This window comes from Amia ocellicauda, chromosome 7 (genome assembly GCF_036373705.1).
Source record: "Amia ocellicauda isolate fAmiCal2 chromosome 7, fAmiCal2.hap1, whole genome shotgun sequence".
In the NCBI taxonomy this organism is placed as follows: domain Eukaryota; kingdom Metazoa; phylum Chordata; class Actinopteri; order Amiiformes; family Amiidae; genus Amia; species Amia ocellicauda.
The window spans coordinates 4,959,274-4,986,030 of record NC_089856.1 but is presented as its reverse complement, the minus strand read 5'-3'; the positions used below and the strand labels follow the sequence as shown (position 1 = coordinate 4,986,030).

The 26,757-nt window shown below is 42.1% G+C and overlaps 1 protein-coding gene and 1 long non-coding RNA gene across 7 annotated transcripts in view; one reads left to right on the top strand and one right to left on the bottom strand.

Annotated features, from left to right (window-relative positions):
• Positions 1-26,757, bottom strand: part of LOC136752605 (dynamin-2) — a 70,116-nt gene that overhangs the window by 2,381 nt on the left and 40,978 nt on the right. For 4 of the 5 annotated variants that reach the window (XM_066708085.1, XM_066708088.1, XM_066708084.1 and 1 more), the window contains 7 exons: positions 21,108-21,218; positions 14,632-14,741; positions 14,251-14,362; positions 11,859-12,023; positions 10,971-11,197; positions 10,494-10,739; positions 3,192-8,658 (listed from right to left, as the gene is read on the bottom strand). In XM_066708085.1, coding sequence (XP_066564182.1) covers positions 8,589-8,658; positions 10,494-10,739; positions 10,971-11,197; positions 11,859-12,023; positions 14,251-14,362; positions 14,632-14,741; positions 21,108-21,218 — 1,041 coding nt within the window. In that variant the 3' untranslated portion in view covers positions 3,192-8,588. Of the gene's footprint in view, positions 1-3,191; positions 8,659-10,493; positions 10,740-10,970; positions 11,198-11,858; positions 12,024-14,250; positions 14,363-14,631; positions 14,742-21,107; positions 21,219-26,757 lie in introns of those variants that run through there. The other variant, XM_066708089.1, reaches the window with a different exon arrangement.
• Positions 15,809-18,213, top strand: LOC136752607 (uncharacterized). Of its 2 annotated transcripts, none has more exons than XR_010817322.1 (3): positions 15,809-15,917; positions 16,210-16,324; positions 17,814-18,213. It is a non-coding gene; the product is annotated as an uncharacterized LOC136752607 (long non-coding RNA). The 2 variants fall into 2 exon arrangements; XR_010817321.1 differs by having other exon boundaries at positions 15,809-15,987.

Below are 26,757 nucleotides of genomic sequence, written 5' to 3'. Positions count from 1 at the left end.
CAGCAGACACTGCAGTCCCCTCAGACTGGAGTCCTGTACCAGAAACTGTTTCTCCTTTGTGAAGAAAGCAATTATCAGGTAGTGACACTAATTCCTTTTGCGCCACCAAGTGTCTGACTGCAGGACTTCTTACTTCACATGAATAGTCTCACTGATTTAAGGCAATGTAAAAATCCCAAATTCACACGTATCCTTTAAGTTTACGAAACAAGGCATTTGTACCATTTAAAATGAAAACGCAAAATGTGTCACAAAGTCTTCCTATCATTAGAGATAATGCCCATATCACTTAATATTACTTTATATCACTTGAGGTCACGTGACTCAATGAATAGTTTATCTACAGGAAAACGTGGACTTGCTTTTAAATTGGGTTTTGTGGATTCTTCTTCAAAATTAATAGGAAAAATCTTCACAAAACTACATATTCGAGCCTCTTCACTTCATTGAAAATTATTTACTTTTAATTTGCCTCTTAGCTTTTATTATTTGTCAAAAGTAGTTTTTCCTGTTATTTTCCAAAGGGCAGGATAATGCTCATACTTTTCAACTTATATGGTACAAAAAAAGCAAACAAAAATCCATAACAAACAGCTAATAGTGAGATGTCCTATAGGGTAATGTACTCTTACCTTCCAGGCGAGGGGAACATGAAAACTAATCAGTCCTTCGACAAGCCTAGTCCTCAGTCCCAGTTATCTGGTGCAGTTATCCAAACTCTTTATTCAATTCACAATTTGTTCAGTTCAACTTTCACAACTGTCTTTACAACTCCTTCAAAAGTCTGGGGTTCAAATTATAGTTACAAATTACAACAAGAATTAAATAGCTAATGAGAAGCATCTGGAAAGAGACTTTGTAATTAAAAACCTACAATACGAGAACCATCATCAGGGAAACACTCATTTGTCGCCACCAAGCGGCCGGTTACGGAAGCGCTCACTCCTCTCTGTATTGTAGAGCTCGAGTATGCCTCTTGCCTCCCCTTCTTTTCCATTGATTTAACAAGCCTCTTCATTCCCACACTCAGCCTCTGTGCTGATCTGGAAGATGTTCACATTAGACTGAGCGATAAGACTGATGTTCACATTTCCCAATACATCTCCAAATAGTATGCATTTTGCCATCAGCATGCACTGTATTATATGTAATGTAGGGTCCTACTTTAAGTGTAATCCCTCTTTCACACTAACATCTTGTACCTGGGTCGACCCTGCACAAGGAAGGTCAACACAGTCTGGGAATTCAGTCAGTGCAATTTCCTAAGGTAATTGATATCAAACCCCCTCATTTACTCTGTACATCTCCAGCGTGGTTGTGTTTCCTAGCGATAGAGTTTAAAGACTCCAGTGGAAGTTGTAACTGGTGTGTGTAGCAAACAGTCCAGAAGAGATTCTTGCATTATCCGTACGAAAGAAAACTATCAAAAACAAAACAACATTCATATAAGGAGTAAGGGCCCTGCATTTTGCATGACCGAAACAGTTTAAAAAGTGATGCAAAACACGTCCCTAATTATGAGTTCTGTTATAGCACATGGGTTTTGGTTGAGATTCGTGCCCTTTAGGATTTGATTTTAGGCAACTGCAATCAGAAGCAAATTTAAAGGCGATTTTAGTTTTGCCAGTGCACATTATTCCAGCCCTCTTTTACATTTCTCTGTTTGTTCCATGCAGTTCAATAGTGGGATTTCCCTAATAGGAAAATATATCTGATCAACCCCTCTGACTAAAGCAGTGACGCTCTGCTCTGGTCCTAGAGAGCCTCGAGGTATTTGTGTGCTTGTAAACCAGATCTCTTCAAACACCTCGCTGAAGCAATGGCCTCTCTATATCCCCAACCCTCCAGGACCCTGGCCGAGTATTACTGGAGTAAGAACGATCACTCTAGGGTTCTGCACTGGTTCTACAGTCCTTTGAGCCAAATGTAAGTTCAAAAGTTTGTGCCAAATGAAAGAACATACTATTCTCAACTTAAATGAAGCCAGCACAAAATAACTTTTACAATTTGGTACTTTTGGATAAGCGATAAGACTGCCAGAATGGGGCTCTCCAGGATGTGGGGTCAGCCTCCAACCCAATTAATGAAAACCCAGATGAAACCTGCTGGACTGGAAAGGCAGATATAGCAGTTGTGATCTCATTAGGTGAGTCAGGAGAAATCCACCTTGACATTAAAAATCATCCGCCATCACTCAGCATCACCGAAACACAGCAACTGCACATTCGGGCTTAAAGACCGACTAACTTTTGTGCTCGATCTCCCATTCATCTTTAGTCCATGTAGACTTCAAATCAACTGTCAATATCCTATGCAATGCCTTGGCTTGCTGGTCGGGAAACCCCCAGTGATCGAATATGACCAGATTGTTTGACTCCAGAGGGGGATTTTGAAAGGATTGATAAAAGTAAACAGGTGTCTGTCATTTTGAGGGCTATTGAAACTTCTGCACCAAAAATAAAAGTACCCAAAAGGTCCTAGGACATGATCTTGTAACCTCTAGTGAAGGCATAGTTTTGGATTAGAATAACTTCAATAATAACAATCATAAAAAATGTAGATTATCTAAAAGGACTATATAAATTGTGTGGTTGTGCATGTGCTAAGTCACAAGGTCATATTCTATGATGGACTTGGTTCTTTCAGGAAGTCCGCATGTCCACAGCCTCTGATTTGACAGTCACCTGAATACATTCATAAATCCTGTCAAACGGGTTCAGCTCATTTACTTCAGAAATCATCATGAGCATCTTCCCCAGGGCTTCAGAAAAATATGTATTGAAGGGAACCCCCAAACAACAAAACAAGATGTGGCATACAAGAATCACAAAAGAAAGAATAAAAAGATTTCAAATTCTAATAATGATGCAGATTTCTAGAGTTTTGTTAGGTGATGCACCCAGGAAATGACCGACACCAAAGTGAACATCAAATGGAGTCGCAATCAACCGCCTCAATTGGAGGAATAGAGGTGTAAAAATGTTCTAGGGGATGTCTGATCAGACCAAGATCTCTCGAGTCCTATGGAGACACCGAGCGCGAATCATGGCAGGCGGTTTCTTGCGAGTCCGGATCAGTCAAGGGAAAATACAATAAAAATAATAATCAATCCATCAAAAAATAAATAAAATGAGAGTAAGGGAGAAAAACAACACAGGAGCACAAAGAATAGACACCAGCCACCACAGAGATTCCCTTTATTATACATTTTTTTAATAGTTTTTTGTTTTTATTGTTTTTTGTTCTTTTTTCCGCTTTATTAATAGCTACAGAGGCACTTACAAGTTTGTTTCAAATAAAGACACCAGTGGAGAGAGTCCTTCAAAATCAAAACAAACAGGGAGAGATACTGAGAGAGAGGGAGGGGGGTCAGAATTTTTTTTAATAAATAAATAAAAGGTTATTCCCACCACAAGACAAACAGGGCTTTGGGATTGAGGGAGAGTGGATGTAGATCTGGCTAGAGTGAATAAAACAGCAGTGAGAGCCAGGGGGGATATGGGAAACATCAGCCTATATGCATCACTGCCACTGCCACTGCCACCCGTTCCCCCAGGCGCTTCCTCAACCTCTCCTTAAACAGACCCCCGCTTAGAACCCCCGTCAAATGGAAGCCATGTCTCACTGACATTACCTCTGAGAAACACCAGTGGTCTTTTTGCACACGTTCATTTTACGATTACGTTTCGAAGGCTTCAGAATAAAATGCTTACACCTTTCCTCTGGTTGTTTTCCTCCCAGAGATTATTGTGCTGGGGGGACAGTAAGTCAACTTTGGGGAAGGTGGAGTGGAAAGGCATATAAGCACCCCAGGACAGGTGAACAGGTGAGTCAGGTCAACAACAAAACTGGTCCCAGCCTATTAAGAACAAGGATGTGTCGATGTCATTCAAAGTCCGGCTCTCTGGACTACATGCTGTGGCTGAAACCTTGAGATCGCGGTGCTAAAGTACTTCAAGGATAGTAAAGGAATGGGCCCTGGGGCTGAGGCTAGTGTAGTACTGACTGGGGCTCTGGTCCCATAGACACAGGGTTATGGGCTGATTGAAATCCCCACAATGGTTTTATTTATTTACTTTTAAATTTAAGATGAGTATCTTTCAACTGCAGACAACAGTATCCTACAAAGAAGATTGGGCTATTATATATGTGAATCACTAGTATTAGGACTTTCCTTACGATTAATATTAGAAAAAGTACAGTCCTTGCTCAACGGATTATAAAGTTGTGAACATTTCTTTCAGAAGATGAGCACAGAGACAGAGATTAGCTGACTGGGCCATCAGTGCAAACAGCAGCCTCTAGAAGTCAAATATAACCCCCACTGAAACACTCCCTTCTTCCCAAGGTGCATTCAATTACACCAACACCAAACTGTAAATCCTTCCCTGTGCCAAATGTTTTACACTGCAAGTCCACTGTAGCCAGATCCTGCATTTATGGACACAAGGCCAGTGCATTGGGGACACACAAAGTCCTCAAAGGCTCCTCTGAAGCTGGAGACAGAGTTCACCTGCTGTACAGTGCAGCCTCTGTGAGGACACAGGAGGTAGACTTTGAAGCAGCCACAATAAGACATGGTCTTGTGTGTGCACGCCCCAAGAGAGATAGGCACAGTGGGACAAAGCACTCATAGGATGATTGAAGAAAGAAACATGTCGGATAGGGTTCTCAGACCTCCCTGGGAACTGCCGAGGAGGGTGCTACGCAATTACTCCAGTTAATTCCAGTTCCTCTGCAGCTCCATTCTCAGCCTTTGAAGACAGATGAGTGGTGTGATGCACAAACTGAACTGGGACCCCCAGTTAACAAGCTTAAAATATTCTAATCTTGTCCCAGAGCTTGTGTTAACCTGATAAGATCTCAGCTGCTGCTCAGAGTGGCTGCCTTCATCTTTTCCCCTGGGATAGTGTTCGAAGTGAATGAGACCCGTATGCTCAGTCCTGCCCGTGTGGATTTAACTGCGGGAGCCAGATCTGAAACACTGGTCAGCATGCCATCATTCCTGGAGACGCATACTGGGGAGTACGATTACAACATTTACAGAAATTGTCTTATTTTGATTATTCAGATTTTTACAGGTTTCAAGAAGGAAAACTACTCCTGCCACCCCTAACTTCGCACAAGTTAATGCTGAAAATAGGATTAAACACCTCCAATGGAAATTAAGCAGAAGGAAAATACAGAAATAATTAACCAGCCTTCAAACAAACGAAAACAAAAATACCCTGGTTATTAATCACAATGGATTATAAAATACAGTACTAAATAAAGTTCCAGGCTTTTAAGGATATGAACAGGGTTAGTTCTGGTCTATTATTAGCCTCATCATTATCTTGTGCGGTTACTCAGATTTGTATTATTCTGACTCCAGCAGAAATGAATGGATTAATTTGATAAACAAGAACCGTTCCAGATTTAAAGATGCTTCTGTTCAACCCTGTAATTATTAAATTGTATTTGCTTATTTGCTGTGATGTGAGAGGTTAAAGGTCTAAATCTTACAAACTTGGCAAGGTAAGCGGTTTTGAATACCCACCACTTTCAGATGAATAAGTCAAGTGCGTCGCGGGGGCGGTGGTATAAAGCTGACCGGTTTCTGTGTGACCGACCAAGACAATATTGTTTGCTTTCGCCTGGGGAAGCGTTTGCCACCCCCGTTTTAAAAGCAGCCCTGATTGACAGCATTCCTAAAGACTGATCCATTAGAAAAATCGTCACAATAGGAGAAAAATCATCATCCAGTCTAGGACTCTATTATTCCCTCCCCGCCATAGAAAACTCATTCTCAATTTCAGGAGAAGGCCAGAATTGCTGCCCCACACAAATCACACTGACCCACCCATTGGCCAATGCTATGCTGCTATTGGAAGAGACTGATGAGGGGAGGGGCATCACCAGGTCACATCCTAGAGAACCAAGGCTTTTATTGGATGAGCCGGAGGATTTTTTTTTTTAGACATTGACATAAGACTGTAAACAGGAGGCTCGGCGTGTGAGCAAGGCAGTTATTATTAGGTATTCAGATTAAACTGAAAGGCAACTACAGTTAAGGCTCATGTGATTTTCCTGTATTTCATTCCATGTAGGATATTAGAAAAATAAATTGGAAAAACAAAACCTCTCCCTATTTTTGCATAGTCAGCGTGGCCGTTTACAAACTAAACAAACATGTGAGGAAAAAAAGTCTAATACATTTTAAAAAATATATATATACACCTCATTCTATATATAAAAATAGACTTTCTTAAGGAAGGAAAACATCAGTATTGGAGTGCATCCATTCCATGCAGTGTGTGTTAGTGTGCACATTGTTCTAGTAATATTTCATTTGGTGTTTCAATGGAAACTGATGTGAACCACACAGCAGGACATGGGTATCTGAGCAGATCTTCAGAGCTACGCTAGATTCTGGGGTCCATGGTGCTCTCTATCCAGAGTTAGAGCAGGTGACAGAGGCACACAGCAGTAGAAATTAAAGGGAGTTTCCTCTGTCCAGAAGAATGAAAGATTGCCAAACCTGGTTTAGCTTTTTTTATTATTACAAAATTAAAAATGCACTTGATTTACTGTAGAGAAATCAGCCCAAAATGCATCTAAAAATGTTTTCCTTAAATCCAACACTTTATTATTTTTTATTAAGTTTCTGTATTCTTGGGTCATATACTACCGTTGTTGGACGTTGTTCTTAAAATAGGTAGCCTTGAAATACACATATGCAGACGCACAGTACATTTACAACATTTGTAAGGCTTGCACTAATGTCAGGGTCTTTAAGGTTTTGAAGGCGAGACTAAAAACAAAAAGGCAGAATCGATAGTTCTTCAATAGTTCGATAGTGTTTCTACCTGAAAATTCAAGGCAGATAATTAAAAAATAAACTTGAATCCCTGAGGCTCTATAAAATGTCATGAAACCAAATGCCAAATTCAGTTCAATATTGGTTCTGATAATTACCTTGGCCAGTGAATTGATTAAGTTCTTTAGAATGGCTGTCTTAACAGTGCTGCTTTGTGAAAAAAAAAAAAAAAACAGGAGGTGGTGTCACTCCATTGTTGGAGGGTGTAGACTGGCTTGCCATCTGAGCGGGAGGCGAGCCATGTGCAGAGATGGGCAGAAACAGACCAATCTCCACTGGGCCTTTCAAAGTGGTGGGACAAACAAATAACCAAAGTGATTTAGAAGCGTACTCTGCAGGGTAAGACTATATCTGTGCTTGTTAGAACCAACCTCTCTCTCGCTCTCTCTCCATCCTCCACTCCTTACACCTCCCCTCCACCCACCTTTTCCCCACACCTCCCATTTACAATTATTTTGCTTAGCTGTTTTTCTTGTATTTTTGCATTTATTAGAAATTCCTTAAAGCTACATACAAGGAGATTAAAAGAACACATTTGTTGAAATGCAAGAAAGAAAAAAAAACTGCACAAAATGAATATTATAACCTATTTCAATTGATCAGTTTAGAAAACAACAAAACAATAACCAAAAAAAGAAAAAATAAAGAATGTGTCTAAATGCTTTTGTATATGAAGAGAGGATAAAGAGAGCGGCGCTGGGACGGGGAATGGTGAGAAGAGGGAGGGGTGTTGGCGGTGGTTTATCTGGAGGCCACAGCAATTATAACCTAGGCACGCAGTACAGAATTAATGGACTGTCCCTCTCAGAGCTGACTGACACACTGCCTGCAGGACCCCAAGTCATTTGCCTATGACACCATGCACATATAAACAAGCCTATAGATGTACGTACCGGGGAGAGTGAATTCCTTTTCATGATGGGCTAAGAAGAATGCAAGGGAAAGGCACTCTGGATCACAGAACTGCATTTCAATGGTAGTGCGAAAAGAAACTGATGTCTATCAGGGCTCAAAGTGTCGCTGGGAGAAATGGGGCCCTCATCACTCCTTTATTACAGCAGGGGTCCGTAGCCCTGGTTCCTGGAGTCTCCTGGCTTTTGTTCTAAATGTAGCTCTCAAGGACTAAATGTATATATTTTTAATCAGTTACTGTTATAACTTATTTTAAACAAAATTTCCAGTTCACAGGTAAAAAAAAAAATTGTTTGAATCAAGGTACGCTCCCTGTAAAGTAACTTGCAGCCTCTAGTGATTTAATTAATCCAGTTTGACCAGAAAATTAGACCAATTTGGTTACTGAGAGGTGGGCCTAAACAGCAACCAAAAGACACTGTGGGCCCTTTGTTGGGAGACCACTGCACTGGCGAGACCCCTCTGTGGAACAACGTCCTATTGAAGTTAATCGGGGTCTCTATGCTTGTTGCACCGCATGGCATCTCTGGAGTGTAAGTGCGTCTTGTTCTTGAGCGATTGGGAACTCTGAGCGAAGATTTTTTAAGGCGAGACTCGGCAACACTAAGTGCAGGACACTCCTGATTTGTCCAAATGTGCTTTTTAAAGCAGAGTGTGTCCCCTAGGCAGGCAGTGTATGAGTTTGCTCCATCTTCAAGTCTGTGGCTGCCACTGAGCGCCCCCTCCCCACCCCCCATCCCTCCTTCCCCCTCCCCTCTCGGCTGCCCCCGGTGGAGACGCCACGGTAGCGTAGGCCCCACTCCGAGTGCCCCAGTGTTTAGTCTAGTAAAGAGGGCTCCGCCGGGCGGATAATGGTGGGTCGGTTGGGGGCCGCAGGGGGTCTTCGGCTGCAGGGAGATAAGAGCAAGAGAGCGGGGTCAACGAGAGGACTGGGCTACACTCCCGCTCACAGAGACAGAGGGAGAGAGACTGACAGGGGCCAAGAGAGGCCGTCACTAAGAGTAGATAGGGGCCAACAGTAACCAAAAAATAAATAAAAAATACAGTAGATCATACAAAGGCCCAGACAGAACGACAGTGAGACATGTCAGTACAGAGACAGACAGGCCGGGAAAGACACAGACAGGCACACATGGACACACCAAGGCAGACCAACAAAAAGACAGATAAAGACATACAAGGACACAAGCAGAGACAGATGCTGACGTGAATTCACACACCAAAGCACAGAGACAGAGAAACTCCTGGGAAGACACTTCTGCACTAGCAGCCAAAGGCAAAGGAATGCACCAGGTGAAAGTTGGGAAGGTATTGAGGTTAAATGCAGTTCTCTGGTCTTCAAATGAAAAAGTAAACCATTTCACATTTCATTTTAGTTTTTACATCGCTTAAGATAAATACATATTTTTTTATTTTGAAAAAATGTGAATTCCTAAAAAATAATTCAAAAGCATTCAAAATACTATGCGATAATTGGCAAAGACTCCATTTACCTGTGTGAGCCCTATTAAGATAAGCCCTGCAAAACACACCTCGATCATTGGCCATGCAGTGAAATCAGTGAATGGCACCTGGTTTTCATCTCGGCAGGCCGTGAAGTGTTAAAGCACGACACTGATCAGTTATCAGACCTTCACGTGACTCCCTCTGCCCCCCATTCGTGATGCATCAAAAATTGTGCTCAAACAGTCCGTCTTAAGGGCATAAGTTACATATTTGCATCTGTATTTATCTTAATTTTGCATTCGTATGTTGGGTCAAACGTATGTCATTCCCATAATCATCTAGATGCACTAGACCCCAAGTGTGACCAGGGTGCATTCAGAGAGCAAGCGATAGAGACAAGACAAAAGCACTCGCACACATCAAGATGAGGGTAGAGTTTTTTGGGGGTCGAGTCCACACAGCACCTTATAAACCGGTGGAGCTCTTAACATTGTAGCCACAGTCAGTGACGAACCCAAAGGGAACCAGGGCACACCTGCTCAACAGCATCCACTCACTCAATGTTGGGTGTTTCTGGCATGCTGCCTATAGCTCAATATGTTCTATAGAAACACCCGTTTGGATTTGTTTTTCCTGGACTGAATCCCTGTGTTAAACTGCAGAGTCATTCCCATACAGTTGGGAACAGAACTTTCTGTTGTCGGCTGCAGTGACTGTTAAACGAATTAGATTTTTCAAGTTCTGGTCGCATTTTGTACATCTACGTACACCGACCACCACGAGCATAAAAAAAACAAAAAAAACAAAGAACAAGTGACCAAGATTCCCAGGAACAGAACGACCTCCCCTACCCACCCCAGCTTGTTTGTACAGTTCGCTTGACCAGTATGTATAGCAATGCAATAAGTGCTTCTCTAAATGCTTAGCATATTGACCAAGAGGTTCAGAACACTCCTCTATCCTGACACAGAGATAGAAAGTGGGATTTGGAAAGTAAACTACTTTGTAACACAGGGAAGCTATAGTCAGTTTTCCCTGTGGTCCAGAGTGTGCTGAGAATGTGTCTGTAAGTTGTCCCTATTAATCAGTTTTTCAGAACATGAATTAGTCATATTATATGTAAAAAACAACAACAAAAAGAACAGCTCACACCCCTTGATATCTGAAGTTAAAGTTCTTGAAGCCCTTTGGGTGTCCACCGACAGACTGAAAGACAAGGCTGTCCTCATCTCTTCCTGTGGGGTGGGGATGGCGTGGTACACACAGTGAGCCTTACCTGGGGATACCGGGGGGCACGCCTGGAGGGACTCTCGCGGGCCGGGAGGGGATCTGTGGGGGGGCGCTGAACGGGTCTTGGTTGCCCATCCCATAGGCGGTCTGGGGGGGGCCAGGCCGAGAGGGAATTGGGGGTGCTCCGAAGGCCGGGGTGGGGTTTAGTGGGGGACCCGGTGTTGGGCCCCTCACTGCGGGGGGGCGGCTGGGTGGGGGGGCCGCGCTGGCTGGTCGCCGCTGGGGAGTGGGGCTGGAAAACAAAAGACACACCGACAAAAGGCATTTAAGTTACGGGCTCACAATGGACACAGATGGGTCCTGTGTTGGGCTACACTGACAGGACTGGATTGTATGGCTGGATAGTCTCTGCTCAGATTCTCAGATTCTCCTGTGGCTTTGTTTAAATCGACACACACACACACACACACACACACACACAAAGTACCCCCCCCGCCCCCACCACATACACACACACACTGACCTGGTCTCCTTCTGCATCCAGCCGTCGTCCACTGGAGGGGGGACGGGCACAGAGATGGTGGTGGTGCTGATGTCCCCGATGATGTGGAGGGCCTCTTTCAGGGCGTGGTACATCCTCAGCATCTCGTCTCGCCGCTGGGCCTGGTCTGCCGACTCCTCCATCAAACTGTTTTGGTCCCCAGAGGAATACAGGTAGGCCAGCAGCTCCGAGTGGATGAAGTCCTTAGCCTGGGGGCGGAGGGGGGGGGCAGGGGGGTGAGAAGATAGGGAAGAATTTAAGACCCAGTGAGAAAGTCCGATCCAGGAAGGCCCTGATGCTCAGTGCAGGTGACTGGTTCTCATTTCGCCAAAAGCTACACAGACTCAGCAAGCACTTTGGTGAGCGCAATCAAACCGGCTAAAGGTTGACACTGGGATTGGAGTCGGTCTAAATGAGAACCAACCTTTTTATAACTATATAAAAAATATAAATCATAACAGCAAATCACCTATACTAGTATTTTTGGTATGGCCCGAGAAACAAGGATATATGAAGCATAACCACGAAAGCATACTGGCGAATCAATGTTTACGTGTTCGCACCCTGGACTTTGAACCTTGAACCCTGAACCCTATAGTTCAAATAAGCCCCTTTCACACTAGCACAGCAAGCTGGGTTCCGTTTTTCATTTGCCTGAAAAGCTCGGACACAGGTAGAAAGTGGGTCAACCTAGGCAGAGCAAGACAAAAGGCACTGTGCTCTTTGGACCTCTGGCAATGACTGCAGATCTGACCCACTTATTGACACTGTAGTTATTTTAGCTAGATACTGAGGTGCGACCCGGACAGGGTGGAGAATGCTACCTTGAAAGGGGCTGTAGACTGACCACCTTCCCCCCAGGACACTCACACTGTTGATCATCAGGTGCATGATGGTCTTTGGCATGAGGTCTCTGATGGACTTGTTGACGATACCGATGTAGGAGTCCACCAGGTTACGAATAGTCTCCACTTGCCTCTCCAGCTGGGGGTCCATTGAGAAGGTGTCCGCAGGCCCGGCCTCTTCATTCTCCACCTGTGGAGCGGAAGACTGCGTCAGAGCCCCACCCATCTAGGAGAAAGAGCTATCCGGCTCTTAAGCAGCCCCTGACAACCCTAACTTTCCCCTCTTCGTATACGTGTGCTGGATCACATTGTAAAGCTCAGTGTTTATAGAATACAAATCACGGACGTCATGACCGCAGTGGAGAGGGTTGGGATACTAGTGTCCCAGGTCTTCCCGAGTGAGGAACCGTCACCAACCAAGTATAAGCCATCTAAATAGACACTTATATTTATTCCTAAAGATTGGAAAAAGGATGTGATCAAGTAAAATAGAGCATAAACACCCAAAATCAAACAAATACAGTAGTGCAAAAGTTTTAGGTGTGAAAAAAATGCTGTAAAGTAAGAATGCATTCAAAAATAAACATGTTAATAGATTATATTTATCAATTAACAAAATGCAAAGTGAGTGAACAAGATGAATCTACATCAAAATCAATATTTGGTGCGACCACCTTTTGCCTTCATCAATTCATCAATTCTTCTAGGTACACTTGCACAGTTTGTGAAGGAACTCAGCAGGTAGGTTGGCCCAGACATCTTGGAGCACAGTTTTTCCGTGGACAGTTGCTTCTCTCTCCATGTAATCCCAGACAGACTCAAAGATGTTGAGATCAGGGCTCTGTGGGGCCTGAAGATGGTTCTTAATGACATTCGCTATATGTTTGAGGTCATTGCCATGCTGCAGAATACATTTGGGGCCAATCAGATCCCTCCCTGATGGTATTGCATGATGGATAAGTATCTGCCTGTACTTCTCAGCATTATTGCTTGTTGCCTTGTTGCCACATCGAAGGTATGGCTTTTTGGCCGCAAGTCTTCCATGAAGGCCACTTCTGACCAGACTTCTCCAGACAGTAGATGGGTGTACCAGGGTCCCATTGTTTTCTGCCAATTCTGAGCTGATGGCACTGCTGGACATCTTCCGATTGCAAAGGGAAGTAAGCATGATGTGTCTTTCATCTGCTGCAGTAAGTTTCCTTGGCCGACCACTGTGTCTACGGTCCTCAGTGTTGCCAGTTTCTTTGTGCTTCTTCAAAAGAGTTTGGACAGCACATCTACAAACCCCTGTCTGCCTTGAAATGTCTGCCTGGGAGAGACCTTGCTGATGCAGTATATCTACCTTGTGTCTTGTTGCTGTGCTCAGTCTTGCCATGGTGTATGACTTATGTCAGTAAACTGTCATCAGCAACCTCACCTTGTTAGCCGAGTTTGGCTATTCCTCACCCAGTTTTATTCCTCCTACACAGTTGTTTCTGTTTCAGTTAATGATTGTGTTTCAACCTACATACTGAATTGATGATCATTAGCACCTGTTAGGTATAATTGTTTAATGATACACCTGACTATATGCCTACAAAATCCCTGACTTCGTGCAAGAGCACCTAGAAGAATTGATGCTGATTTGAAGGCAAATGATGGTCACACCAAATATGGATTTAATTTTGATTTTTCTTCTGTTCACTCACTTTACAATTAGTTAATTGATAAATATAACCTATTAACATGTTTATTTTTGAAAGCATTCTTACTTTACAGCATTTATTCACACCTGCCTAAAACTTTTGCACAGTACTGTATTTCAAACCATTTTTATACTAAGAGTATGCAAATAAATGTAATGAACTGAAAATGTTCATATTTTAAAAGGCGAGTATAGATGGATGATTACGGTAATTACTGATGTAACTTGAGAATCCCATAATGACTAGCTTCTCCAGGGCTGTAATGTGGTGGAAGTCCTTCCCACTGATGTCAGAACCGCACAGTCCCTCAAGTGACTCAAGACTATCGATTATATAGTAGCTTATTCTCCTGAGCTGTTCAGCACTCTTGCCATTATATACTGTATTTAACTATGGTTCTTTATGGTGCCATGTACGTATGCACTGTTAGTACTTCTATTGGTTTTACTGTGGCTTCTCTTATGCCCCCCTTTTAATACATAGGTAGGAATCAACTGTATTACATCTGCATTTATTACCTCATTGAACTAGGATATATGCCCATTGCATTTTGTAGATTACTGCACTTCTGTTATGATCAAAGTTGGGGGTTAAAACAATGTGTTCTGATTGGCAGAAGCATTTAACTGTGAAACCCAGTTTACAATCTCATCTCACTGTCATTATCCTCATGAGCAAAGTGAGTGATTAATGGTGGTGGTGCCATTGGCCCACGAGGAGAGCCTGGCTTACTTGGTCTTTCTCGGGATAAACTCCAGCTCTCAGGAAAGATGCCTTCCAGCTGTCCACGTCCTCCTGAGTGTCACAGGCCAGCTCGATCTGACGCAGGTCCTTATACACGTTCCTGACAGAGAGAGAGAGAGAGACAGACAGATTATTAAAATAACAGTTCTGTAATCATTTTCCCCTCTTATGCAATTGTTCTGAAGTCTGATCAAGGTGCAGATGCTCTGACTTGAGTTGAGCTTGTGACAGCTTGAATTACTAAAAGGTTTAGCTCACCCTATTTATTAGAAAATTTAGACTCCAAAAATATGCACATCACAAGTTATTTTGGGGGGTTGTTACTGCAAATACAAGAGCCAGGCAATGGCGAATCGCTGCACTACCCACCTCGACTCTGTGTTAAAGATGGCAAAGGTATGCTTGGTGGACATGAAGCCTTTCTCCACATCTCTGAGCTTCAGGTTATCCAAAGGCAGCATATATTTCTTCTCTTTCTCCTGCAGGGAAAAAGAAAGAGAGAGACCCTGGGTTTAGGGGTGAAAGACAAGACTGTCAAAGGAATGTAATGCTGTCAAAGGAAAAGGGCCAAGCACCAGCCATCAGTATGCTATGTGTAGGTGACGTCGTTATTTTTGTGCTAAGTGTTGTGTCTTCCTGTGTCCAGGTTGCTCACTGTCAACACTGCGGGGCTTTTGATCCTCCAAAGTTTATTTTGTATGACCTTCTATTTTATACTAGGATGTTCTATTGAAATTAAAAATATTTGCAAGTGGCAGCTGGGTCAGAAGGTGATTGCAACGCCAACTTAACAAGATCAAATGAACGGACACAAGATGCTGAATACAATAGCAGGATAAAGCAGCACAAGCATACAATCCAATGACAGCGACAAGATTACTAAATGACTTAAAATAGAAGTTGTGGCAAATCATGTAAAAGCAAAAAGACATTACACTTTTGATGAGTATTTAGCTACACAAAAGCAGATTTTCCCTCCCTCTTTCACACAGCGTGAAACGTCATCAGGGAAAGTCAAAGGCATGGGGTTGCCATGTCTGGTATAGACACAAAACAAACGAGACAGATTCACTTGACTCTGGGATTATGAGGCCGAAAAACTTGACACAAACTTCCTCTTTTGGTGGTTGAAAAGAAAGAAAAGGGAGGGGGCATTTCTGCCTGAGCCAATGAGAGGACCTGGAAGAAACAGAGAGGTGGAGCTAACGAAGGGGTCCCCACCTATCAGCTGGGGAGGTCTGCCTTCCCATACTTAAAAAAAAACAAAACCCCTCAAGAAACTGTGGAAAGTAAGATGGGAGGGGAAAGTAAGGAAGAGAGAGGGGGAGGGGGAAGGAGAGAGAGGGGTTCTTTCTAGCTGACAAAGAACATCTGGAAATGCTCAGATGGCAGGGCTTTCACTCCAGATGCTGAAATGGGACACGCACATTAAAGCCTGTGTCCCGAGTATGACGTCAACTACGAAAACTCCACAGCCCCCTGCCTCCCTGCCTCCCTCCCTCCCTCTCCCATTTCCCCACACCCCCCTCTTCCATAACCACCAGCACCATTTCCTGCAAACTTCAAATGTTGCATCCATGCTGGAAGACCTCAAACTAGCTGCCACGTCATTCGATGTAAGGAGGGGGAGCGGACGGAGAAGGCTGCCATCCACTGTGAGTTAGCCGTCTCAGCGAGGATCAGACTTTGGGGATATAGGGCGTCGGAAAAGGAGAAGGACTTGGGGTGAATTTTTTTGGCTTTCATAAGTTCAAGGAGAAATGCTTAAGGTGAAAGGGGAGGACAAAAAAAAAAAAAATAAATAAATAAATATATATATATAAAAAAAACCTTCCAAAACACTTTAGAATTGTGAAGATCTAGATAGTCTGAATGTGGATGTGTGAGTAGGGTGGTGGGGGGAGTCTATTTAGGTATTTCCTAATACTTTTCTAAAACCACCGTTAGCTTTCAGTGGAAACTTTTCAGCTGAGAGCAGAAGACAGATGGCACTCTTTGTTCTACTGAACCCGTATACCTACAACTACAGCCAAGAAAGTGTTGCTGACAGTCACACAGTCTGGTAAGATATCTTCCCCTGTTCTTCTTATTTTTAGTTTTCCTCTTTTAAATAATTCAGCGTCTGCTCTACAAGGCCCTGTTAAAGTGAGAGAATGAGTTCCTTTCCCTCCTGAAATTGGGGAGAAGATGGAATAAAACACATTATATATATATATATATATATATATATATATATACACACACACACACACACACACACACACACATATATATATATATATACACACACACACATATATATATATATGTGTGTGTATGTATGTATATGTGTATATATCACACATATACATACATACACACACATACATATATATATAAAAAAAATGTAGATTTCAAGTAAAGGAACAGACTTTTACACAGCAATCAATCTCTGATCAGTCTCCTGGCAGGTAAGTCACTTTTTAAAAGGTTCTCGACTCGACTTTAGCATTTCAAAAGGACACAAGAGAATATTGATGCCGTGTGTTTGAAGAGTGTGTGGGTGGGTGAGTGTGCGCAAGTGTGGATGGAGGGGGAGGGGAAGAAACCTCTAAACCAACACTAGAAATCTGGTTGAATAAAAGTGTTTTTGTATCTTTATCGCAAATTGTTACTCCCACTAACCATGCATCTGGGTCGAAACAGCCTCCAAGTTGGCTAAAACAAATCTAAATCTATGACATCACCATCAGAAAAGATTCCCATCTTCTTCCACTAGAACACAGCTGCGATGAAATAGAGGAACCTGTATACGTTTCTGAAGCAGACACTACACTTAAGTTATAGCCGAAACTACAGTTAATTTGTGCAAGATAACCATTTTGTTTAGATATGATTGGTGTGTGCAGATTTAAAGAGGTTTATTTGCATACATCAGCTAGCGTTTACCAAAACCAAAAATGCACTTGCCTTACCAAAACCATGCAATTGCTTTGAATTAATGGGAATTGGGGAAACAGTGTGATATGATGCATGTGTTCTGCAAAGCTGTGTGAAGCTGCAATGCCCATGGCTGCAAAGACATCCTTCAGTCACAGGGAAGGGGAGCACATAGGAACCCCAACAGATCTGGAGGACAACAGTGACTTGACTTCAAATAGCAGAACTCCGATCACAACGCTTGACACAAATGGATCATCCAAGCACGTTAGGAATAAAGCCGTAATTGTGCTCCTAACTGAAATAGCAATCACCTTGAATTTGCAGAAATGGCATCACGTGCAAGGAGCAAAAAAAAATAAAAAAATACTTTGATAATTTAGCTGCATGTCATTTTCTCTCTACCTGGGGAATAAAAGCAGATGGTAGTGCAAAGATTCAGAACCACAAGTCAATGATCACTTCTTTTTCACTTAATTTAGGCAAAATCACACTTAAAGAACCTTCTTGAGTCTCAAAGGTTTTCTTACTAGCGGGGTTTGCGTTCCAGGTAGATTTTTCTTTTTTCTTTTCCCCATAAGTCAAATAAAAGCGATAATGACAGCCCTAAAACATCAGTCCCTTTTTCCTAGGCTTTGTCGTCTCCAGGAGGAATAACTGATGCCAGGCTGAATGGAGCGTGTGCCCCCCTGCATGCCCCTCCCATTCCCCTTCGCCTCCCCAGTGTTCAGACTACCTGTTCATTAATCTTCGGGTGTACAGTAGTCTGCACATTGGTTAGGCTGGGCGGGGATAAACTGAGGAAGATGAGGATGCACAGGAACCATCCAACTGTATTTGCTTTAGATTGTAAATGTATGCACTTTTACTGGAAGTGAACTGTGCCTCTGTTTTCCCATACTTACACGTAAATGTAAAATTTGGGCAATACTGTAATTTGTCCTGGATAAAGGCCTCTCATAAAGAGATTAAAAAATACAACAAAATAAATTAATCCAACTGTACCTAAATAAAACTGTGCCAGAGCTAAAATCGTTTCAATTGTTTTTATTAACTTGATTTATTAACAAGGAACATTCTAATGTAATGACTGGGAAAGGTGAAGCAGTTTGAAAGGGATGTGTGGAAATGCAATTCCTCTGGCAGAAGCACAGTGAAAGGCGGCTTCAATTTGTTTGTGTTTTTAACGAGGAACACGATTAGCAATCGTCAAGAGCTTGAAATGGATTCTCTTAAGAGGATAATAGGCTTGTGATGGGTCACCCCTGTCAAACATGGTTGTGAACATGAATGCTTCTCTGTGAGGACCATTCCTAATTTGTTGCATTCCTGAATGTTGTCCTGTTACAAGGCTCATCTGAATGATTTAGAGTAAGTGGAATAAAAAAAAAAAAAAAATTATCTTCAGGAGTTTCAATTTGGATTTAAAAACCCTAAGAAGTGCAGATATAGAAAACTTGACATGATACCTGGGACTGAGTGAGGTTGGTTAACTGGCCACAGGTTGTTGGGCTTTAGTAATCTATTGGAAGCTACCAACTGGATCACATCTAAAAGAAGGGTTACTACTACTACTACTACTACTACTACTACTACAATAAGTCCAAAGTATGTGCTAAAGGCAGGGGTAGGCATCGGAGAAGTCGCAGTAATTATAGATCTGCTAATAATATACAAGTACATGGGAGTATAAGGAAGCATAGTTAAAAAATGTGAATAATGGCTAGAGTGCTGGGCAGCCCAGGATGTTAGGCTGGTGTCTGAATTGAGAAACTCCCAGTCGGGGTTATGCAGGGCCAAGCAGTGTGGGCCGTTCGTGACAACCGCACACAGATATGAACAGAGTGTCTGGAAGGAGGGGAGGCCGACAGGATAGGCGTGACGCAGAAACCCAGGGTGCCAGAGGCCCTCGCAGTCCCAACAGAGAACAGATGTAAAGATGTTGCGACAACTCCAAGAACACCGATCTACAGGAATCAGATCCCTCTAACACGGAGTAAGAACAGCGGTATAACATCCAGGTCTCAGTCTATGGCCTCTCTTCCATTATTAAAGCATCTACAATGGCACTGTATAATAGCTTGGGATCTGTGGCAAGGGGGTGGTGGTACTGTGTGTATGTGGCTAGAGCCGGGAAGGGGAGGGGGGGCAGCAAAAGGAGGAATTTTCTAAAAAGAAGAGGTCTCCAGCAGAGCTGTATGGATCCAATGAGCTGTATCCCTCCCCTACCTCTCCGGTCATCTCCAGAGCGCACCCAACGCAGTGCTTGAAAGGGAAACATGGCTGGGTTCAATTAGGGACAATTACACACACAGGCAGCGAGGGGGTGGGGGGGGTGGGGGGTGGATTCTGCATGCTTGACTGAAGGGTAAAACCTCTGTACTTGCGTTTCTCCTGCCTGGAACAGATCTGGCATTCAAGGTGGCCTCTAAATCAGAAACACACTGGCAGTAATAACTGAGTGAGACCCAGATCATTATAATTGCTTTATTGCACACAACTTCGAATATAAGTGTCCCATGTCCACATATATAGTGTTAGCTTACTGGTATCTGTCCCCATGTAATTGGTCTGACAGGTTCGCTATCGTAATCCATTTTAACGAAGTCTGAACTCACACCTTTAACACAAGCCTGTAATGCAGTGGTTCCCAAACCGGTCCTGGGGGACCCCCTACCCTGCTGGTTTTTGTTCCAACCGAGCTCTCAATTACTTAATTGAACTAATAATTTCCTAAAATCAGAGACTTTTAATTATTTTAAACAGTAGGGGTTTAAGTTAAGTATAGAATTATATTAAAAAACGTATTGAAGAAACAACTATTTTCTTACACAATTTAAAAAGTAAAATCTAAGCAGATTGTTACTTCAATTAAGGTTCAATTAAGTAATCGAGGGCTCGGTTGGAACAAAAACCAGCAGGGTAGGGGTTCCCCCAGGACTGGTTTGGGAACCACTGCTGTAATGTATTCTCTTGGTTAGTAATTCTGCCAATCTGTTTTTTTTTCCCCTGACAACATATACGTAGAAACAAAGCGCTTACTGCATCCCGCATGTTTTCACCAAATTTGTTCTTTTAAGGTGCTGTTTGTTCCGTTTCGTTATTTTCAGCTAGAATGATGAATGCATTCATCGTGCACTCTCTCCATTTATTATTCTCTGCTTGTAATGGATATAGGCACTTCAAACCGCCCATGTTGCATCTTACTCTTGTAGTGTGTATAGGCAGAACACTGTAGGTTAGTATTCATAAAAATAAGTAAGTCTGCCAAGGATAAAGTAGTCTGCAAATTACCCTATAATATTAATAAGAATAATTAAAAAAATAAGAGCGCTTATTAAATTAAATCTCATCTACAGCCCAGTGAATGGCATCACAGTGTCCTCCAGATTTCTTTGTAGCCCAAATCTTAAATACTAATGATTTATTAATTACTTGAACGAACTAATATGGGGAACTCAAATCACCCATCATTTCCAGGTATTAATCCCTTGTAAGATTTTTGACAGATGGAAATGCTGCAGGAGCGTGACCAATTGGGACTGGAGCTGCCCCTCCCTGCTGTAGACCTCAAGCCACTAACCAAGGCTAATCAAGCCTAGATTTCACTGAGACAAACCTTAAATGAATTAGACGGTATTATTTTTGTTGCACACTGCTTCTTCCAACCTCTTTAGAAGGACATAGTTGGTAGCAGCAAAGTTCAGTTTATTTCCTGCCACTCATAGTAAAACACATATGTATACAGTAATAAAAGTACATATTTTTCTATTTGAAAACCCTGCAGGTCCCTGTGGCTTTCTGAACTCTAGGGAGACCAAGCAAACTGATCAGAAATCAAGCAAAATCCAAAACTCACCATTTGAACTTGATAACAACAAAAGAAAACAAAAAAACAAAAAAACAACTGGTACTACTCCACTCACCTCCTCATCCTTGTACCAGGACAGGGACTCCGCAGTCAGCACAAACCAGTACTCCTTTGAGCCTCCTTTCATAATGCTTATATTGATGGTGAGCCAGCCTCTACGAATCACCTGGTGAGAGTTGGGGGGGGGGGGGATGGCACAGAAGAAAGGGACAAAAACATGAATGGAAAAGCAGGAAGAGACAGACAACATGGAATTCAAAGGCTGCCTTACTCTGAGACATTGGCATCACCAGACAGATGGTCTGGAGGTTAACAGACTGGTCTCCTGCCCTCTGCGAGTCTATGGTTCTCTTTCTCCCTCGCTCTCTCTTCCCACCTTGAAATCCCTCCCCGATCTCCTGATCCATGTTGTCTGTTCTGTGAATCGTTTGGTGGTACTTTCTTGACTTTTTCAAAATTGAAGCAGATGGTTTCCTTTAAAAGAAGGGGGGTATAATGGAATCCACCCAAATGTAGGCTGAGGAGACTGAGTGGGTTGGTTTGCTTACTTGATTAATTAACTGACTGGGATTTCTGGGGTCATTATAATGGAATGGAAAGGAAAGGGAATGTGTAATATATGGTGATTTTCAGTTTTCTCTTTCACTTCTCTCTTTCCATCTCTCTCCCCATCTTTCTGTCTCACACTCACTCCCTATCTGTCTCTCAATTTAAACATGTGAAAGATGGGTATATTCCAATATATGTTATGGTTTTAAGTGAAGATTGTATAATTGTGTGCGGTTTGATGTACGGGATGTAAATATAGTGAATTTAAAAGCCAATCTCGGTCTCTCTCATTCAAGCCAGGATGGGCGGATTCCAATATTCAAGCCCGTCTGCATATTTTGATCTTTGTAAGCTGCTCCAACACAGCAAAGGCAAGCTACAAGTAAAGCTGCAGACAACTGAAATGGAGAACAATATAAATACATGAAATGACTGCTATACAAGGGGCAGATGTATTATTGCTCACCTTCACAGCTCAGTGATACAATTCGTTTCTCAATCTTGACCCTGAATTCTTACCCACACAGTACCACAGAAATTATCATTTTGGTGCTAATCCCATAGTGGGAAAAAGCTCTTGTAAAGTGCCTAGGTTAGGTGTCATTTCAAAGATGCCAAAGAACATTTTGAGTGAAATGAAGAAAGGAAAGAATCTCTATCAGAAAATGGGTTTTGGGTGGCAGATTTAAGAACGTAACAAATGGTCTCAATGAATGATGGTAGAATTTGTTTTTATAACTTTTTGTACAGTATTGGTTATAAAAAAAATAAAAAAAATCCAAATTTTAAATATACATATAAGTGACATGCACTGTACATGTACAAGGATAAACTGCATTTTTTTAAGCCCAAAAGGGGGGAGTGGCATCTCTAACATTTGAGAGAAGAAAAAAAAAATAGTTAAAAACTATGATGAAACCCAGATGTCCACTCACACATTATTCAATTAGACTGGTCTGCTATCGATAACTACACTCGTGTCTTTTGCAGGGGTTAAATCCATACCTAAAAACTTACTTTGAATTAGGAAAATAAAAAAAATTATGAAAAAACCACAGTGCAGAAAGCGTAGGCCCTTGACGTGACGCAGAGTTGGGTTGGTTAGGCCACAGGCGGTTAGGCTTTAGTCATCTAGTAGAAGCTACCCTACAGGTTAAAGTCTCTAAGGAAGTTTAGTGGGGTTAGTATTGAGACGCTCCAAGCCAGGGTTATGCAGGGCAGAGTGTGTGGCACAGGTGGGCCTTTCATCACGAGAGCAAACAGACACGAAATCTGCCTGGAGGGAGGGGAGGCTGACGGGCTAACGATGACACACAAACCCAGAGTCCCAGAAGCCCTCCCTGTCCCCCACAGAGAGCCCCCAACCCTCCCAATAGTCTCCAGGAAAACACAGAATCCGGTGGGACTGTAAGCTGGTCCAGGCCTTTCCTCCCCAGAGAGGTTTTTACATTGACAAGGGGTCCATCTTGCTGCTTTTCCCCTGGTCTGAAGCCTCATCTCTCCCCCACATCTTCCAATCAAGGGATCTTATAAACTTCCAGACCCAGTTCCAATAACCATGTGTTTGTTTTGGAGCCTGTTTTAGCCTTTGTGTTGTATTGTAGGATTTAGATTACGTGTTTTACTGCGATCATCTCATGTATGCGTTTAGGGCATTTTTAGGTTTAAAACCAAGCAGTGATTTAAAAATAAATATATGTAAGCACACAAATACAAAAATCTCATTACGTGATGTAATTACAAAAAAGGTACAGTACACAAACAAGTCCTATTTCAGACTGAGTGTGAACTTGGCAGGCTATCTAGTTAAAGGGGTTCAAGACCCACGCTCTGTACCGATTTGTGAAGTGTAGACTATATCACTCCATGATCAGATTTGAGCTATATAGCTGTATTATGGGCTGCTCTGTTTTGGAAGTAGCTGTTTTGAGAGCTGAAGAGAGATACGGCCTAATTACGCACACCAACAAAAAAATCTGCAGGTTTTATGAAGTAATCACAAGACCTTATTGCACTTGATTCTCAGCATTTTGCTAACTTCCTTCTTGAGAGGATTTAGTGAACCTGCATGGCACAGTGCACTCTGGGATTTACTGTGTGTCACGCTAAATCAGTTTGCCTTTTCCCTCTCAGAGTACTTCTTGCTTGGACAGGAGCGGCCAGACTAAACTCAAAAACAAAAACTAAACAAAATTAACTTAACTCATACAGTTTGCCTTGCATGGGAAAGGCCTGAGCCCTGGAAACAAACCAATGTTTGTTTGTTTGTTTGTTGGCTTTGGTTCTTGTCCTTATTGTAATGAAATACATTTAGACACAGAAGTGACGGAGAATAATTTTCTGGAAGGTTTTAATTAGTATCCAGAAGACAAACCAAGGAATTGGGACAGGAAATATACTAGGGAGGAGGGGAAAACACACAACAACTAGCAAACAAAATACAATTAACAAATCAGGCACAGTGATTGGTCAACAGTCTGGAAATTCCTTAAGCTGACTGGTGAATGCAAATGACCTTGAGTTACTCCACATGGGTCCTAGCAATGTACAATTTAAGAGTACTGTATAAGACCTGACATACATATCAAAGCAGTTATTTAATCTACAGTGGGACAACAGTGGGTTTCAATTCAAACATAACAGTCTCCTACACATTATGCCCCCTTTTGGATGGTCATCTCTGGACTGGCTGCCTACCCTGCTGTGTGGGGAGTCCATGAATTTTGCCATATTTCCTGCCTTGTTTCAGCAAAATCATGCTTCTGTTGAGACTCCTGCAAGTCCACTCTGCTACTTGGTATTTGAAAGCCCTATGCATCACTGATAAGCTTTCCTTTCTCCATTTCTGCTATTAGAGTGTTTTTTTTCTGGAACAGTAAGTAAATCTAAAAGCAACCACGTATTGTGAAGACAGACAAATGTACCTACAACTATAGGAGGAATAGAAGCTTCGAGTTGGTTTACGGACTCTCAGCATCAAGCAAATGTGTTTCGTTCTAGTCTTCGATTTCTCAAGCTGTGCTACTGTGACATGTGGAGGACATGTGCCTACGTTTCTAGAGGGCAATGTTAAAGACATGTAACATGACAGAGAAGTGCATATTCCAATTGGACATGTTGATTGCAAAATCAAAGGTAGAATCACTGAATTTTATCAGCTTGATTAAGATTGAGTTAGTGTTTTCAGGCAGAGAATGCCTGATTTAGTACAGTAGGACAGTGAAGGCCGTGTGCACCAATAGGAAAATGAAAAATGTACACCAGAGAGGGGGGTAAGAAAAGTTGTAGTCTACATAAGCAAAAGTACAGGGTGATTGTTACAGAGCCACACAGTTTCCTGCCTGACCAAACAAATCAGCCGAGTGATTCTCTCAGGTCTGTTAACTGAAACACAACAGGTTCAGAGACTGACTGTGTTAGGCCAATTGCTGGTGAATCAAATTAGTGTTGCACGGCGGCCCCGAGGTTGGCCTGATTGGGTACAATGCTAAAGAGCTATTTTAAACATTAGAATTGAAAATATATTAACCCTAACAGTATGCCATTTTTCAGTGCTGGATTTCAACAGTACAGACCTAAGCTGCAAGTGGTTACATGGTTACTGTGCCAAAAATAATTTAGTGTTTCTTTGGAACTCTGATACATGTGACATTTTAGATTTTCGGATCTTAGCTCATAAGGTTTTTACTATTTTTAACATTACTTCTATCCTTCTCCAAGTCTCAATCTCATAGGTGAATGTGGTAAAAAATACCTGGAAAAATCATGACAGGACCGTCAGCAAGAAATATTTAATGAATTATCATTCATTGTGGTGCGTTCAATTCCATCTTTGTTAAACCGTTTTCAAAAATCACACTGACATCAAACGGCTTCCATTAATACTGCTTTAGCAATCACCCTGTACTTTTTGACATTTTATTCAACCAACAAAGCTTAAGGAATTCCAGACTACGACCAAATGGAGACAAAGTGGTTTCTGTATGAAGACAGACACTTCTTGAAAGAAAAGCCCTTCCAAAATATACAATAGTGCAGAGGGAAGAATAGTTTTTAGTGTTAATCTGAAGAACTGGAGAATAATTCTCCTTCCCCCCTGCCACCTCTGGACCCAGATTTGAATAGAAAATCAAAAGTAAATAAGATGCACACTCCTACAGATACAGGAAAAAAAACATTTGGCGAGAATTTGGTGGTTTTCCCTGCCCAGATTTTCCTGGCTATTGCTCTCCAACCCTGGCCCCCCAACCCACCCCTTCCCTCCCTCCCACCAAACACTGAAAGGTGATATCTGGCCACAAGGCAAACAAGACTGGACAGAGTAATGGACATCAGGGGACTTGTTCAACGCAGAAGAACTGAAAGCAAATTGAAGCAGGGTAGTTCAAGGGCACAACCAACAGGTCAGCGCTCTTTTCAAAGTACCGCAAGTACCTGGTAAAAATCCATTAGCTTTTACACTCAATGTGATAGTTTTATAACCCATTACTCACATTACTGAGCAAAGTCTACTCCTTATCCAAATACCTGGCATTTAAAATTATTTTGCAAATGTGCAAAAACAAACAAAGGCAGACATTTTACAGTGAGCTAAGCATGAGATTTATTCTTATTTTATATTTTTAATATAAACAGTGGTGACCAAGATTTTTTTTTAATTTGATAAATTAATAAATACATCTGTTCCATTCTATTTAGATTTATTGAGCATTTTTGAGGCAGTGCTGACTGACACACTGAAATAAAATGATTTTCAGAGGCTGGGTTTCAAAACAAAAGGATGTCAATCATACTTCCAGCAAATAAAAAAAAATGTATTTTTTAAAAGCCCCTTGATGAAAGTTTTTCACCTCAAACCCATGCAAATCCAAAACCTGGGCCTGTTAACCATATGCGAGACTCAATGATTATTTTTCCCCTCCATGGTCTGGAAAGGATTAACAGTACTGCAAGAAAGTGAAAATTTTAAAATCACATTTGCTGCACATAAGTCAACTAGGAAATCGGGCATCAGGTTGATAGGGGGAACACACAGCAAGTAGACTGGAAGTTCCTCCCACAGGGAAGCACCTAAACCGTGATCTAAACTCTGAAGAATGTTTTAATTGGCCACTGAAAAGCTAAACTGTGGCGGCAGTCTAGTCCAAAGTGAAATG